The sequence below is a fragment of the Papilio machaon genome, chromosome 4 (genome assembly GCF_912999745.1).
Source record: "Papilio machaon chromosome 4, ilPapMach1.1, whole genome shotgun sequence".
In the NCBI taxonomy this organism is placed as follows: domain Eukaryota; kingdom Metazoa; phylum Arthropoda; class Insecta; order Lepidoptera; family Papilionidae; genus Papilio; species Papilio machaon.
Genome location: NC_059989.1, coordinates 4,603,536 through 4,619,604, shown reverse-complemented (window position 1 = coordinate 4,619,604; position 16,069 = coordinate 4,603,536). Strand labels below are relative to the sequence as shown.

The 16,069-nt window shown below is 34.9% G+C and overlaps 3 protein-coding genes across 6 annotated transcripts; 1 reads left to right on the top strand and 2 right to left on the bottom strand.

Annotated features, from left to right (window-relative positions):
• Positions 1–21: 21 nt before the first annotated feature.
• On the bottom strand, positions 22–4,545 carry LOC106710798 (probable cytosolic iron-sulfur protein assembly protein Ciao1). 4 transcript variants are annotated; one of them, XM_014502962.2, is made up of 6 exons: positions 4,379–4,545; positions 1,957–2,172; positions 1,606–1,737; positions 1,254–1,430; positions 485–681; positions 22–233 (listed from the first exon to the last, which is right to left on the bottom strand). In XM_014502962.2, exons 2-6 carry the CDS (start codon positions 2,163–2,165, stop codon positions 49–51), a joined length of 900 nt encoding a protein of 299 aa, XP_014358448.2. In that variant the 5' UTR covers positions 2,166–2,172; positions 4,379–4,545; the 3' UTR covers positions 22–48. The 4 variants fall into 4 exon arrangements, with proteins under 4 accessions (XP_014358448.2, XP_014358449.2, XP_014358450.2 ...); XM_014502963.2 differs by having other exon boundaries at positions 1,957–2,091; XM_014502964.2 differs by having other exon boundaries at positions 1,957–2,087.
• A 313-nt stretch (positions 4,546–4,858) lies between these two features.
• On the top strand, positions 4,859–7,805 carry LOC106710771 (methylosome protein 50-like). The gene is made up of 6 exons (XM_045686968.1): positions 4,859–5,146; positions 5,332–5,501; positions 6,102–6,275; positions 6,603–6,765; positions 6,936–7,107; positions 7,554–7,805. Exons 1-6 carry the CDS (start codon positions 5,035–5,037, stop codon positions 7,777–7,779), a joined length of 1,017 nt encoding a protein of 338 aa, XP_045542924.1. The 5' UTR covers positions 4,859–5,034; the 3' UTR covers positions 7,780–7,805.
• Positions 7,806–8,068: 263 nt separating this feature from the next.
• Positions 8,069–15,000, bottom strand: LOC106710721 (tyrosine decarboxylase). Its single transcript, XM_014502877.2, has 10 exons — positions 14,406–15,000; positions 12,218–12,269; positions 11,887–11,957; positions 11,234–11,470; positions 9,994–10,533; positions 9,656–9,845; positions 9,362–9,426; positions 8,726–8,946; positions 8,470–8,550; positions 8,069–8,239 (listed from the first exon to the last, which is right to left on the bottom strand). Exons 1-10 carry the CDS (start codon positions 14,718–14,720, stop codon positions 8,125–8,127), a joined length of 1,887 nt encoding a protein of 628 aa, XP_014358363.1. The 5' UTR covers positions 14,721–15,000; the 3' UTR covers positions 8,069–8,124.
• Between the last annotated feature and the right edge of the window lie 1,069 nt (positions 15,001–16,069).

Genomic DNA, 16,069 nt, shown 5'->3' with positions numbered 1-16,069 from the left:
ATATTACTATATTTTGTTTTATTTATTAATTAAATAACTTTATAACATTCAAACTGTTGTCAATGGGTCCTTATCATATTCACTGACTAAAACTTGAATTTGGTTATTCAATTTATTCTGTAGTTGTGATGAAAATCCACGTAAAAATCCTCTTTCAGAATCCGAATGATTAGTTAATATGACAGATATACCTCTTTGGGCGGCATCTAACACATCATGATGGAGCATTTCTCCTAAAAATAGAAATGTTGCATGTTACAAAATGTTCCATAGCCTGTAAATGTTTTATCTGTAAATAACCAGCTATGGTTTTTTTATTTATGTTAAAGACTGATCTTTTATATACAATGTAGGTGTTTGTTAATAAACAAAATGCATGAAAAGTAGCTTTGGATTAACATGGCAACCCAAACTCAAAGTTTTACATTTTACTACAATAAGTTGGAATTTATAGATATGTGTGATTAAATGTATGGACACAGACCTGTTAGGAAAAGATCTGCGTTCGAGACATTCTTTAGCACCGAACCTCCTGAGCCCGCGCAAAGTGCCACAGTTTGTATGGTATCACTCATAGATTTACCACAGCCCAGAGCTAAACGAACATGTTTCAAACTTGTCACTTTCTTCACTCTGGCCACAGCTTCGGTTAAAGAAATGTTCGAATTTAACTTTAAAAACCTGTAGGGTAATAAAACAAAATGCCTACAAAAAATTTAAAATTTGAAATGGCAACACTGGCTACCGAAACATTCTGAAAGAAAAAGGTAGAAACAGATAGTAGGAAGTTTGATTATAGATTCAATGTTAAGCTCAATTACAATAACCATGAAATTCTGTATTATTACAAAAACATCGAGCTCGAATAGTTCGGTAATGGCTCGACCGATGACCACATAGAAGACAGGCGTGCAATGGAAGCAATTCCGCTTTTTGTCTGATTAGTGTGGTGTCTGACATCTAATTGTAGTATTCTTTCCCTGGACGGAGGAGAGGAAACAAAAGAAAGGGAAATATTCACTATCTATGTGTACCCTTCTCCGTCGAACAACGCTTCTGAATTACAGACGTTTATGGGAAGCGGTCGCATTCCGGCGGATCCAGGTGGTTTGCCACCTGATGATATAAAAAAAAAATGTTCCTGCCTCTGTTTTTCAAAGAGGGTGAGAGAACAATATCCTTTCATACAAGTGTTTCTTCAGTATGAACCAAGAGTAATACCATCTTAAAATAATAAATTCATATTTAATTACCTTCCAGCGCCAGTATTAGGATTAACACCTGGTATAATGGGTGTAGCTTCATAGTAAGGGAAAGCAGACGCCAGCCAGTCATTGACACCACCTTGTGTGCTGTCCCAACTTGTGTGTGGTGAATACAATGATATGCGATTCTCTAACAGGAAGGAAACAATGCGCTCCTTCCATGAACTGAAAATATGACTTTTTGTTAATAGTATCATTTTTTAAATCAATCATTAGCGACTTACAAAAATATTAGCTCTTTTTTAAACTACAGCAATACAATAAAACAATTAAAATCATATTTGAAAGAAAACAACAAACAGCAAACTGTCAAATAAATCTTATTAAAAACGCTACATACCTTTGAACAACAGATTTTAATGGAGCAAATATTGGTGGATGATAAGAAACAATCATTTCACAGCCATGGTTGTACGCTTCTTGAGCCACTTTCTCCGTCAAATCGTTTGTCAATAGAATTTTAGTGATAAGCCTGTAACAGAAAAAAGTAACTGTTACAAGCAAAAATTCAAAGTAAAAAATAAGTAAACTTTAGTGACAAAATTCCTTTTACCACTCGTACCTATTGAAATACACGCAACAATGACTGACAATAGTAGCATCTGCTTGGCTAGCCACTTAGTGGAAATGGCACTAAAGACATAAAATGATAAGATTTATCTTTCACTAATTTAAAACATCAAATATATACCTTGCAGTGTATGGTTGTACCAACAGTCCGGTATTATCCCAACTCTCAGCTAAAGCTTTAGGAGCAAAGTCTTCCAGCGTATTAATAACTTCTGCTAACACAATTCCATTTCCTTCAGAGTTAGACATGTTCTGGCTTGCAGCAAAAGAAAAAAATCTTTTAATTCCACTTGTCCTTAATATATTGTAGTATTTTATTGAAAGAAGCATTAGAATACTGAAAAGATAAGAGAATAAAACTAACTTATGTCTAAAATAACAGAGAAATATTTGTTGTTGAACTAAGTCAAAGTATTTTAAATTACAGATTCCACCTTATTAAATTGGTATAATACTTAACATTTTATTTTTATTATGTCTATATCACAGAATAACTAAAACTCATATCCATTTTTACAATTATTTTTATTTTTAACCCACAACAGTATTGTTTTAAGGAAAAAACAGTATTTAATACAATATTTATAATAATTATATCTTAACTTTGATACAGTTTTTCTTTGTTCATAATGTGTTACAAAGAAGATTTTGTTGTAAAGTAATATTTAACATATTGTATAAAATATAAAAACTACTTTATTTATATGCTTATCAATAAATAAACACTATTCGGAATATTTCCATATTTTTATTTCTCCATCATCACTGCAAGAAAGTAATTCTTCATTCCCCATTGGGTTCCATGTTACACAATTTACATCTTGTGAGTGTGCATTTAACTGAGTGGAGACCAGTTCAAATGTGGGAGCATTCGGATCAGAATCGTCTGCCTCCTTAAAAATTCTTATAATATCATCACCACAAGCTGTCGCTAAAAGTCCAGTCTTTGGGCACCATGCAATGTCATAAACACATCTTGTATGGTATCCAGACAATGTGCAAACACATTTCCAAACAGATTCCTTGTCATCCACAATCACTCCTTCTGGGTTAACAGGCCTATATTCTTTCCAGATTTTAACTGTTCTGTCATCACTGCATGTGGCAAGTCTTTCTCCAGTTTTGTCAAATGCGAGGCTCCAAACTGTAGATTCATGTGATTGTAAAGTAGCCACACAGGACCAATCATTGTCTAAGCTATCTTCTTTATACATTTTTACTGTGTTATCATAGGATGCTGATGCCAGAATATCAAGGGAAGGGTGCCAAGCCACCTACAATAACAATAACAACATTTTTATCTTTGCTTGAAATGGTAATCAATTAAATATAAGTAACATATACTACAAACTTTTTTCACATCTTGATTGTGAGCATTGAGAACAGCCTCACACTCATATTCATCATCTCCTGCCACTTCCCAAACCCATACTGACTTGTCACGTCCACAAGTTGCCAAGAGTTGTCCCGAAGGTGACCAGGCCACACTTTTTACTTCATTCTCATGTCCCTCTAATGTAGCATTGCATTCAAACTGACCTATTAACATATAATTTATTGTTACCATCAAAAATTTAGGGATGCTTCCAAATATTTCAGTTCATATACACACCACTTTTCTTGTCCCAAATAGCAGTTGTAGCATCAAAGCTTGCAGAAGCCAGAAAATTTCCACATGGAGACCATGCCACTTCTCTAATTGTGCGCTGGTGTCCATCCACAAGAACAGTCTTCATAGTCCAGTCCTGACCTTCTTTACTCCATAATTTTATAATCTTATCTTCTCCGCAAGAAGCAAAAACTTTTCCTTGGGGATGCCATGACACATTCCAAACAATACCTTTGTGACCAGTTAAGGTCTGCAGCAGTTCTAATCTACCCATAATTGCCTGCACACAATGATATTTTACTTTTATCTGTCACTTTTCTTTCTTCCCTTATTGTTAAAAAGTTGAACACATTTAAAACAAAACAAGACCTACAGATAAATTGGTTCGAATAAAAACTTCTCACATTGCTCTTCTCATATACAGACAACATAAGTTATTCATGTATATAAAAGAAATATGGTGTGGTATAATAGCAATTTCTACCTATGTTTAATTTAAAGATCTTACTAATATTATAAATGCGATTGTTAAGATGGATAGATGGATGGATATTTGTTTGAAGTTATCTCCAGAACGGCTCAACGGATCTTGATGAAATTTGGCACTGCTGTACATGGTCTGGAAGAACACATAGGCTTATTATTAAGGTTTTTAATTACGCGCGGACGGAGTCGCGGGCGACAGCTAGTAGTCCATAAAATATAAGAAATGCAACTATACAGTACAGTAGCTGAATACAGTTGCTTGTATTAAGGATTTGATGATTTTCATCAGTATGTCGGTGGGGACATAATACATCAAAGGTAACATAATTTGGAAGTTCTACAGCAATGAAACTATGCATAACCGCTTGACTATAAAACAATTACTTATAAATAATTAATCACGAAAGGACTAAAATCTTACTGGGTAGAATTACAAAAGGTATCTAACCTTAGTTTACCAGATACGAAGAGTTGTACAAATCTTTTTACCAGTCAATAGGTATTTCAATTGATAAATTATTTCCACAATGTAAAACAATCATAAGCACTCAAATTAAACTGCAGTCACCAATCAAATAAAACAAAATCTGAATCTGAATAGATCATTAAGTCGACGAATTGGGAGTGAAGTGCTTGTCAACTGTCAGTGTCATTTGATAAATGATAAGGTAATCCAATTCATGAACCAAAACAACAAAAAAATAAATTTTCACAATAATTGTTAGAAAAATAATTTTCTAGAAATTGTTATATATTGCTTATTTTCTGCTTGCGTAAAGAGAGTAGATAAAAACCATTACCCAAACTTCATATTTCGGACTTTAAAAAAATTCCTCTTCTATCCTTTTTATGTTTTTTGTTGTCAATCAACTGTCAAGCTGCGAAGCGCGTACAAAAACTAATAATATTTGAATGAAATTAACCAAACTTGTAAAAATATTGTTACGTACTTCTTAAAATGAGATTTTAGAGGAATTTTGTTAAGTTCTACCATCTAAGTTGTTAATGTAATCATTTTATAAGTTTTAAGTATTAGAATCAAAAGATTACCATACATTTATTAAAGAGGAGTGCCGTTTTTAAGTATACTAGTAACAGTATAATATGGAGAATAATAAAACAATTGTTCCACCGCATCTTAATGCGGAAGTCTACAGGTCAGATACCACTGGCACCAGTACATTGTCCTATTTAGATTATATTCGAATTCATCCAGGTGAGCACATTTTAACCTTACATACAACCTTTACCTTTACGGAGTCGTCTTTACTTTTAACACCGCTCCCGCACACAGAAAAATTTCCACTACCAAAAATTCAAAAACAAAATAACCATTTCAAACCATCAAACATTGATAGGATGAATATTTATTGATTTTTTTAAGCAGTTTTCCTTTTATAGATGGAACAATATTAATTGGATGTTCAGAATTAACCGGACGTTACTGGAATGGAGGTGTCAATATCACACAGTGTGAGGGTAAAGATAAAAAATTTAATAAAACTGAAAAAAAGAATATAAGCCTACCAAGTGGTACAGGGGATGGATGTTTTGTTGAAAATTCTAACAAGGTAATGTTTAAAATTTACTGTGAAATTTGTCACATTAATTTTAAAAAATGCAGGTTAAATGCACAGGATTGAAATGCACAGTATTAAAAACATCTTAGTTAGTACTTTGATCTAGTTAAAAATTTCAACTCATAATATGAGTATAAAAGAAATATTGTCACCGATCGCTCAATACCACCAATTAGATCTACAAGTTCTTTTTAATATAAACTGTTATGTAAATGGCTAAACAATCACATTTTTGTCCTGTGTCAGCACCAATTAGTTTGGGGCCCTTCATCAGGGTGGGTGGGACCGGTATTATTTCTATATCGGACAAATATGTGAGTGTTTAACTATATATATTAATTTATTATAATGTCTCATGAAAGTTAAAATTTAATTTAATCTTTTTAAAATAAAAATAAAATTGTAGTGGCACTGAATGTGTTACTGAGGTTTTCAACTGCAGTGAACCTTGTATTAATACATATGGTGATGTTGGTTTTGTCAGAGAATGTAAATCATCCCAGTATTAGCACATGTGTCAGTACAGTGAAATTCTAAGGTTAAAATAATAATTTCTATAAGGATTATTACAACTTGAACCATTATTTTCAGGTATTACTATGTGAAGATAGTGGTGCTGTCAGTGTGTGGACAACTAGTGATGAAGCATGGAAACAATGGACCGAGGAGCTGTCAGTAGCTGAACATGATGATATGGTTCTCTCGGTTGACTGTTTGGAATCTGGAAAGAAATATATTACTGCAGGTGCTGATGGAAATGTGAAGGTAAAAATGAATTCTTACTTTATTGTCTTAGATTATTTTATTGCATAAGCGTCTTTGTTGTGTATTTTTTTATGATCTTTACTAGCTGTCGCCCGCGACTCCGTCCGCGCGCAGTTAAAAAATCTTAATAGGGGTATGAAAAATAGATGTTGGCCGATTCTCAGACCTACTGAATATGCTCACAAAATTTCATGAGAATCAGTCAAGCCATTTCGGAGGAGTATGGCAACGAAAACTGTGACACGAGAATTTTATATATTAGATTGTAAGAACATATAATTATAATTTAAAATATATATTTGTATCTTCCTAAATATTTTATTGTAGGTATGGGATATCTGTGACTTGGTTTGTGTAAGAAACTATGACTCTGCTCACACAATGGCAGTTAACACTGTCTCTGTCAGACCTAAATCACACACCTTTGCGACTGGATCATTGGATCAGTACATTAGTTTGTGGGATGAAAATATATTTCAACCTGTTTGTGGTAAGTTACAACCTGTTTTGTGTATGGAATGCTTATGTTGTATGTATTTTTTCATCGTTTTCTTGTCTTTTTGTAAAAATATTAGTTTGATAATTTTTCTTACCCCCAGACTTTTTATGTACCAAAGTTATTTCTTTGTGCTTGTTGGTATTCATCCTAGTAAATTTCAGACATTGTCAAAAACAACTGTGGTATTCGCTGTCTACAATGGTTAGATGAGAATTGTTTGGTATTTGGAGATGATGCTGGTGTACTGAGCCTATTGGATATTAGGAAGCCAGGAGATGGTACCAAATTAGCTGAATTTCCTGCTGCTGTACATCAAATAGCTGTTAAGTCAGGGTAAGATGTTATATGGCACTATTATATTAATTTCTTTAAATGTATTTAGTTTCTTTGAAAATATATGCAAGTTTTAATTTGCATTTTCTGACTGACTGGCTTGTTAAATACTTATCTGTACTTAGGAAGTACCCATTTATTGGTAGTCTTATTAGCCACTAGCATTTGAAATAGAGTTAGTCTGCGAGAAATTAAAAATTTACTAATAAATATAGCCTGCCTCAGGTGACCGGATAGTGTAGTTTCCCAACAGTGAAAGAAGTTTAGTAGTTTCGGAGCCTATCTAATGTGTAAAATTAACAGTGGTTGACGTCAGCAAGAACTGTTGCACAAATGGGGCGGCTCGCCCAGTGCAATACCATGACCACACAGAAGACAGTCTATGGCCAGTGATTACTTTAAGTGACGTAAGTTTCGTTTTAAACAATCTTTTTTTTTTTTTTCAGTACAAATAAACTGGCAGTATGCTGTGACAATAAAACAGTAACCGTGTGTGACATTATGTCAGATAGCAAGATTAATATCACATATAAGAATGGAAAGATGCATAATGGGTTTGTTAGAGGCTTGTCATGGGATGTGAGAGATGAAGATGTTTTATATTCTGTGGGATGGGACGGGGAACTATGTAAGCACAATATTAATGAAAAACGTACAAAGGAAGATTCTTAATGTATATTTTCACAAATATAAATAAGTGTAACAAGATGTCTTTTTATTTCAAAAGTTATTTACTAAGCTAACACAACTTGGTAGTTGTAAGCCTGAATATGTAAAGAAATCATACTAACTGTTTGTTTCCACTACCAAAAACATTATTGTTATCTTAGTTTTTTCACGGAGAATGAGACAAACAACACTATGTTTTAAACAGTGGAAACAAACGGTAAAAAGGATACAAAAAATCACAAATGAAAACTTTGTGAATTATGCAATCAAAAGCTTCTTTAAAATGCTGAGGAAATTATTTATTATTATAGAATAGATAAATAGTTATTGTGGCGGGCGTTGCAGTTATCAATGTGCGGAGGGGGAGGGTGCGCGGCGCTCGGGGGAGGGGCTGGGCGAGGAGCCCCGCCGGCCAGGCTGTCCGGGGCTCTTCAGGCGCACCATTGTATCTAAATGTCGAAACCTGTGCGGTGAAAATTTTAATAATTCGTTTTTATATACGCAAAATACTTATTTTAATACGTCAATTCATCTTTGATAACATTTGATGTAAGAGGGGATCGATGTCGAGATCTAGGAGTAAAAGATGGAGGGCACGCAACATTTCGAAACATATTATTTTTTATGCCTGTGGTAAAATCATGTTCGAAAGTTTTATGGAAGGGCATCTTATATACGTATTCTAATACGCACCTTAATGGCAAATCGTTGTTGTCGTTATCGACACTTTGGAAGAAGAACGCTAGAGGCCAGCTGATCCAAGAAGATTGTTTGCTGAAACATTGAACATCAATTAGCGGAAATACATAAGCATGAGCATTCTCCATTTTTTGAGATTGATATTCTTTTTAATTTGAAATTTTATTATTTTTTGGTTGTATTATTACAATTCCCTTTACGTAAAATATTAAACCAATAAAATTGGAAACTTTTATATTTTGTTACGTACGGTGTTGTAGGCAGTACAACGCCGGCGTCAGAGGGTGTATCAGGGGTGATAGGGGCAGCTGCAGCGGCGGCGGGCGGTGAGCCGGGCGTGGTGGGCACTGGCGGTGGTGTCTTGTTGATCGCCGGGTTATAGATCTTGGGATCGCTCACCATGCGCACAAAGAACGAACGCTTATGTGCCAGTGCTGCGCGGTGGCGTCGCGCTCTTTCTTCGTTTAAGTCCTTCAATAAAAGTATACGTAAGATTCTTAATGCCGTAATCTGATATGCCACAATAATGGTAATTTGTCTTAACACCTGAATAGTTGAAACAAGGAGTAGATGTGATGATAAGTAAAAAAACATATTAATAGATTACGATTTTTTGAAGAAAATATTACTTTTTATCATCTATATATATAAAAGAAAGTCGTGTTAGTTACACCATTTATAACTCAAGAACGGCTGAATCGATTTGACTGAAAATTGGTGGGCAGGTAGCTTAGAACCAGGAATAGGACATAGGATAATTTTTACCCCGTTTACTTTTTTTTTTTTATTCCGCGCGGACGGAGTCGCGGGTAAAAGCTAGTGGAAATTAAACAAAAGTAATAAAATATTTTTAGAATATTCCTCGCTGTCATTTATCTAAACTTACTCTTTCCTTGTCGGGTCCCTCGAGTAGCTCTGTAGCGAATTCTGTTATGATATCCCAAGCAATTTCTGTAAGCAAAGGTATATTTACAAAGTGACGCCAGAGTTAAATATTATTTTAGTAACTGTGGCAATGGAATGTTTATGTTCAATTTCGTTTTTCCTAATTAAATCCTTGTTATTATTACTATACTATTCCAACAGAAAGTTGTTTTTATATTTAATGTTTTTCTAATGAGTGCTCTATTTGGTTTGAAATAAATATAATAATGCAAATACTAGTAACAAATAGATATACCGATGTCTTCCCGAGTGGCATGCTGATAGACGACACAGAAGCGGATGACGAATCGGTCGCGCACTGAAGCGGGCACCATGTGGATCTTGCCCGAAGCATTGATGTTAGTCAACAGCTTCTTGTTCAGCTCGTCTACCTGCTCGCCCGTCTCGTCCGGACCGCCCACCAGGCGGAAGCAGACAAGCCCCAGCTTCAAAAAATTAATAATGAGCGCAACGAGTTATCTTCCACATATTTCGTGGTTTTAAATTAGTGTAAAGTAAAAGTAAAAATTTATGTACTTGAAACTTTACCTCGGATAAAAGATAAAAATCTTTGTAAACTGAAGTAATTTATACCTTCACTTGGTTGCAGACTTGGAACCTTTCGTCTTTCTTCACAAGCTGTTCAAAATACTTGGCCAGTTCGCAGTGGCGGCGCACATACTTCTGCAAGCCAGTGATGCCGTAGCTCCTCAGCATGAACCAAAGCTTGAGGGAACGGAAGCGTCGGCTCAGCGGCACGCCCCAGTGCCGGTAGTCAATAGCGGTGTGGTCGTAACAGTGCTGGAGGTACAGAGGATCGACGACCAGTGCCGAAGTGAGGAGATATCTATTGGTGACCCACAGAAGGGAGCAATCAAAGTTCGTTAGCATCAGTTTATTGGGGTTTGTGTTAAAGGAGTCAGCGTACTCTACGCCTGCCAGATGGTACTTGTGCTCGGGACAAAGGAACGCGCTACCAGCGTAAGCGGCGTCCACGTGCAGCCACACGGACGGGAATTTTCTCACTACGGGACCTATCTCAGTCAGAACGTCGAAGGAACAGGACGAAGTCGTTCCTAAAGTGGTGGCTACAAAGAATGGAACTAGGCCAGCTTCCTCATCTTCTTCCATTGCCTGCAATTAGATAAGTATTAATAATGTTTTATTGTTTTGCATCAATATTAACTTCAATCATGACCTATGGTAAGAAGAGTTTTCATACGGAAAGCCAGTGCGGTAGAAGTGCGGCGACGCAGAAGGTAAATATGATTAATTCTGTTTATGTACAAAGTTCGTGCATTGAGTGCAGTTTTCTGATAAATAACTTTTGTGTACTATTTCTATATTTATAAATAAAAAGTATTCCAACAAATAATTCATCAGAACGGTACTCAATTGAGTGAAGATCGTTTTAATTAAAGCGATCTTCATCTCTGAAAGGGAAGAATTGTGAATTTCAGCATATTTGCGTCATAGAAAGTTGTTCACAATGCGACCGTGTCTGTCGGCGCGCCACGTATTTCCGGAATCCGCGGCCGAGTCATTAAACGGCCGGCAGCGGTGCCTGCGGAACATCACGACGCGGCACGACGCCGCCCGCCTTTTCAATTATCTCTCGATTATCTTCACCGCGCCATAGAATCTTTATACCAAGCCACTCCTGCTTTTATTAAAATATTCATAATATTCTAAAAAAATTATATTGCGACCTAACGTGACCCTGAATAATTATCACATGAAATAAAACTACTGACTTACTCATATCTAAAATTATTTTTTAATCAAATTTTGGTAATAAGTACGGCAATTTAGGAAATATTTTTTTTAAACTTACTTGTTTCAAAGTTTCACCCCTAAGCGCTCCGTGTTCATCAGGCTCCAAAATGCGCATCTTAACGAAGCTTATCATGGCCGCTTTCTCAACGCAAGAGTGCGCCTCTTTCGAGCAGTATGCAATCAACTTTGACAGCAAGAGACCTTCGTCCACAGTTGGGAACTGGTGCTTCAGGCGTTTAATGCCATTAGCTCTCGCAGCGAGCATGCACACAAGCACGCATTCGCTTGCTGAACCCTACGGATATATCATTAAATGTATTATCCTTCAATTGAAGATAAACCTTTGCTTCCTGAACTCATTTAAATCGCTTTTTGTTGTCATTCTTGTGGACAAACTTGGAATTTCCGGCGAAGTATGCCTAATGGGGGTCGCGCAACCTCCCATCAGCATTAGTTGAAGCTACCCTCAATTTTACTGGGTAAATGACAGAACTGACACTCATTGACAGTTAGCTTTATATAACAAAATATAAAGCATTAAATAAGTGTACCGATGTTTCTGAATAAAAGTGAAAGGTTAATTATATTTTTTGTTCCCTTAAAAATAATCAAATGACTAACAAAAAGCTGAACTTACATACGAACTAGTCCTACTGTTAAGCTCAGTACTAGATTTCATAAAAAGATAATGTCCAAACCGTGATAACTCACTTCAATAACACCGCCTCCCTTGCTACCTTCTTCTAGAGCTAGGAAAGCTGGAGGTAATCCAATCGCTTTTCCTGTAATATTGTACATACATTACACTATGAATCTTCTAAAACGCAGTATCTTAAATTGTTTTAAAAATAATTATGTTTTGAAGACATTGAATGCCGCTAACTTTTATATGACAAAATTGTAGTGTTCTACGAGTCTATTTAATCAAAATAGCAAAATTGCAGAATCTTAAGTGTAAATTTTGATTTTTACACATCTGTAGCAATTAAAATCTACGATACTATATCCCTAGAGCAATTACGTAATCATTATTGATACTCACCCATCCAGTCTAGCATAATGATTTCTAACTCCGTATTTGCAGGAGCCGCGGCCTGTTAAAAAAATATAGATTATCTATTTGTAACCACGAAAATTTATCTACCGCATGCAACGACTTTAAAGACAATCCAATCCAAGACATCCAATTTATCAAACAAAAATCTTTTTGGGAGTTTATCATAACGGAAATTTTTATTTAATACTTATATTAAAAATGTTAAATAACGTCAACATAATTAACAAATGTAACCAAGCAGCGGGTGCTTACAACATAGTCGATGACAGTCAATTAATTATTAAAAATAAAAAGGACAATCAAGCTTCGTAGTTATTGTGCAATTTCCAAGTAATCTAAGTTACAGTTTAACTCTCCCGTCAAAGGTACCTGTTTTTATTTATTGCATGGCATATGATAATAAACAAAATATTTCTGTTATATTTTAAATAATATAAATTTTATTATCCTGATAACTTTAACGCCTAAAGTTGAAAGTAATCATAGAAATATGTGAACCAAAGAAATAAGTTTCATTTTCTTGGCATGGTTGGATATGTAATATCTTTATCTTAATAAATAAAATAAAGTGATAAATATTTTATTGTATTAGTTTTTGTTACTGTGATAGCTGAGCGGCTAAGTGACCGACTTTTGAACCATCGGTGCAGGGTTCGATTCCCGATTAAATATTTTATTAACTTATAATTCTGACTTTCATTGCCTTTAAAATAATTTTATAAGAGAAATCAATGGATCCTACGAATAAAGACCAATGTGCAAATTGACAACTTTTCTGGAGAGGCTCTCAAAGTTTCAACCATATAGGAAAATAGGCCGCATAGACACTTTTACTTCAGCAAAAAATAACATTTATAATGTAAATGTGTATTTTGTTCAGTGCATGTTGTTAAGTGAACTAAGAGGTAGCTTTTAACATAAAATAATAAAAATCACCAATTTGTTACTTTGGCCCTTATACATAGGAATATGAATTTATAATTACATAAAAGCCACGATGATGAAAATAAATAAACGAACTTGACTTTTGAATTGTTTGTAGGTACTCGGTTTTTTAAATTACAAAATAATGTCAAATGCGAATGAAATGAACGTTAATCTATTTTTTCAAAAAGTCTTTTGTCAGTTGAAAACTGTGATAGATTTTCAATCATGTCTTTTTAGGTTAAATGGCGCTGAATCTCAGTTAAGTGGTTAAGGAATAATTGGAGATTCGCCGACCTTTCAAAAACTATTCGGCGCATTTTGCGTTTAGAGTCATAGCACAGTGAAGAAAACAATTGTCTAAATTTATAAGAAGACTAGTTCAGTTTTTTGTAACTATGTTGAATACCTCTATCTAGATTAAATATGTTTTATTCTATCATTATTTAACCAGGTTGAAAGCATTTATCTAAACTGTAGACACATATGGTTAATGCTTTATTTGTCACAGTTAGATGAATTCTAACTTTTTAATATAATACTAATATTATAAAGAGGAAAGATTTCATTGTTTGTACTGAACTAAACCAATTTGAAAAATTCCTTCACTGTTGGGAAGCTTCACTATCCCCTCGTAACCCGGGACATAGATTATGTTTAATACAAGATGTTTCTAATTCCGCGCGGATGAAGTGCCGGCAACTGCTATTTAAGCAGAAAGCAAAGAGGAACCGGAGTTTCCTCTTTTATGCGTAATTTTGCTTAACCATTGTAGTATTGAGTTTTATAAATTTTGAAATTGAACGGTAGTGTTTTAAAGAAAAAATGTCATTAGAGTACGTGATTAATCACGTTTCAATCGGTGAAGCCTAAAGCTTTGCAATTGACACTGTTCTCTTGAAAACTACAAATCTATTGTAATATTTTATAATTAAGTCGTAAACGATTTTAATTATTTAATTTGTAGCAAAGTTTAAAGTATATTGTATGTATGAGCACTGGACATGTCCACGGTTTAATTGAGCTTAAAGTGGCTAAGTGCGAGTTTTATCTACATTTAAAAAATAAAAACAATTACTATTGAAGTCTGACCACATATCTAGAGTTACATGGAAATCTTATAAAGAAAATATTTTAAAAAAAATCGTAGCATCGGAAAGATCAACGATCTCATTATTCTTTAAAATATATCACAGAACAAAATAAACATGGTTTCCGAATGGTCTTACGATGAAAATGTATATCTTACCCAAGAGAAGCCGATGCAGGCTATACCGGCAGACAGCATGTCACCGAGGATGGAGGGGTAGCCGTTGCCCGAGGGAAAGTAGGCGTGGAAGCGAGGATGCTGCCAATGCGTCAGGCCGGGCATGATCTTGTTCTCCACGTCGCACATCACGTCGTCCCAGCTCTCAGGGTATTCCGGCGCCGAAGATGGCAGCGCGGCACGAAGGTATCCTGGCTCTACAGACGGAGTCACACGCCGCGACCGGATTGTCGTCATGTAAGTACAAATGTAGTCCACCATTTCTTTTCCTCGTACCCTGAATTCTTCTGTGTCCATTGCGGATTTTTGTCTTATAAACTTTGAAATGAAAACTTTTTAAAATAATAGTTTATGCAAAAGTCGGGGCAGTTGTGGCAGTGGTGTCAGCTTGACGACCTCCGGCTGACTCCACAGGCAGCCAACACTCCGCTGGTCGAGAGATTGCGCGGGGCGGCGGGGCATTAGGGCACGGGGCGGAGTCATGCGGTGCGGGGGCGGGCAGGGTTCTAAGCGTGTGTTAACCCGCGCTAAGTTAAGGGGCTAACAACGGTCACAAACTTAGCGAATATATTTGGCCTTTAACAATAAAATATGTAAATTATAACCAAGAACTAAAAATACTATTTTTAAAAACTTCAAAATAACTACTATTTTATAGCCCAACTGAATAGGCATCAATTAAAAACCACAATAAGTTATATAAATACATTAAATTAAATTTTCTAAAAGCTAACAACAAATTTAAAATAATATAAAATCTAAATACGTTTTTATTTTATTCGCCCTTGCTCCGCGCTTAGCGACGCCCGCCCGTACATTGTTCGCCGTCTGACGCCCCTTTGCCACTTCATTCAGTCGCAGTCAGCTGAACTGTTTCCCTTTTACACGAAAATCTTCAATTTTACAAAAAATGATTTATAATTTTTCGAAATTAGAAAGGACCTAAGGTATCATTCAAAGTTTAATATAGCTAGATGATTTCCACTGGGTCAAGTCTTTATTAAGTTACCGAATTGGGAGGTAGCCAAGCTTTCGGGTCTTGAGGGAATGTATGCTTGGATTTTGAGAATTTCGATAAATAAGATGTTATGCTCATATCTATGTTGTAAACTTAGAACTACCTAGTTAATTATTACTTACAATTATTATAGTCTTCAAGATCCAATTGACACTCATTACAATATAATTAATATAAATGTTGTTTTAGAATTGTTATGAATAAATAGTTTTTATATTCCGTGTCGGATTTTTACACTTAATACTTACTTAAATAGGACTATTCCAATATATTACCGCGCGTAAATGCAAATCGCTTTTTAATAGTAAAATGTAAACTCATGTAATGTTAAATATTTTTACAAAGGTAGCTTCAATTACAATTTGAAATCAATTAGTCAAACGTTATCATTTGATCGTTATCTAAAATAGAAATGAATGTTACCATTTCATTTCCCATGATTATTTTCTTTTGTACGAAGACCGTAAGCAATAGATATATGTATATGTATAAGTAAAATTTTAATGTAATCATAGGTATTTCTAATTTAATGTACAATACATTATATACAATAGACGTCGTCTAGTGAGAGTCAGTATTTCAGGTCTTCTGCTATGATGGCAAATAGTTATTTACATCTCTATGAGTG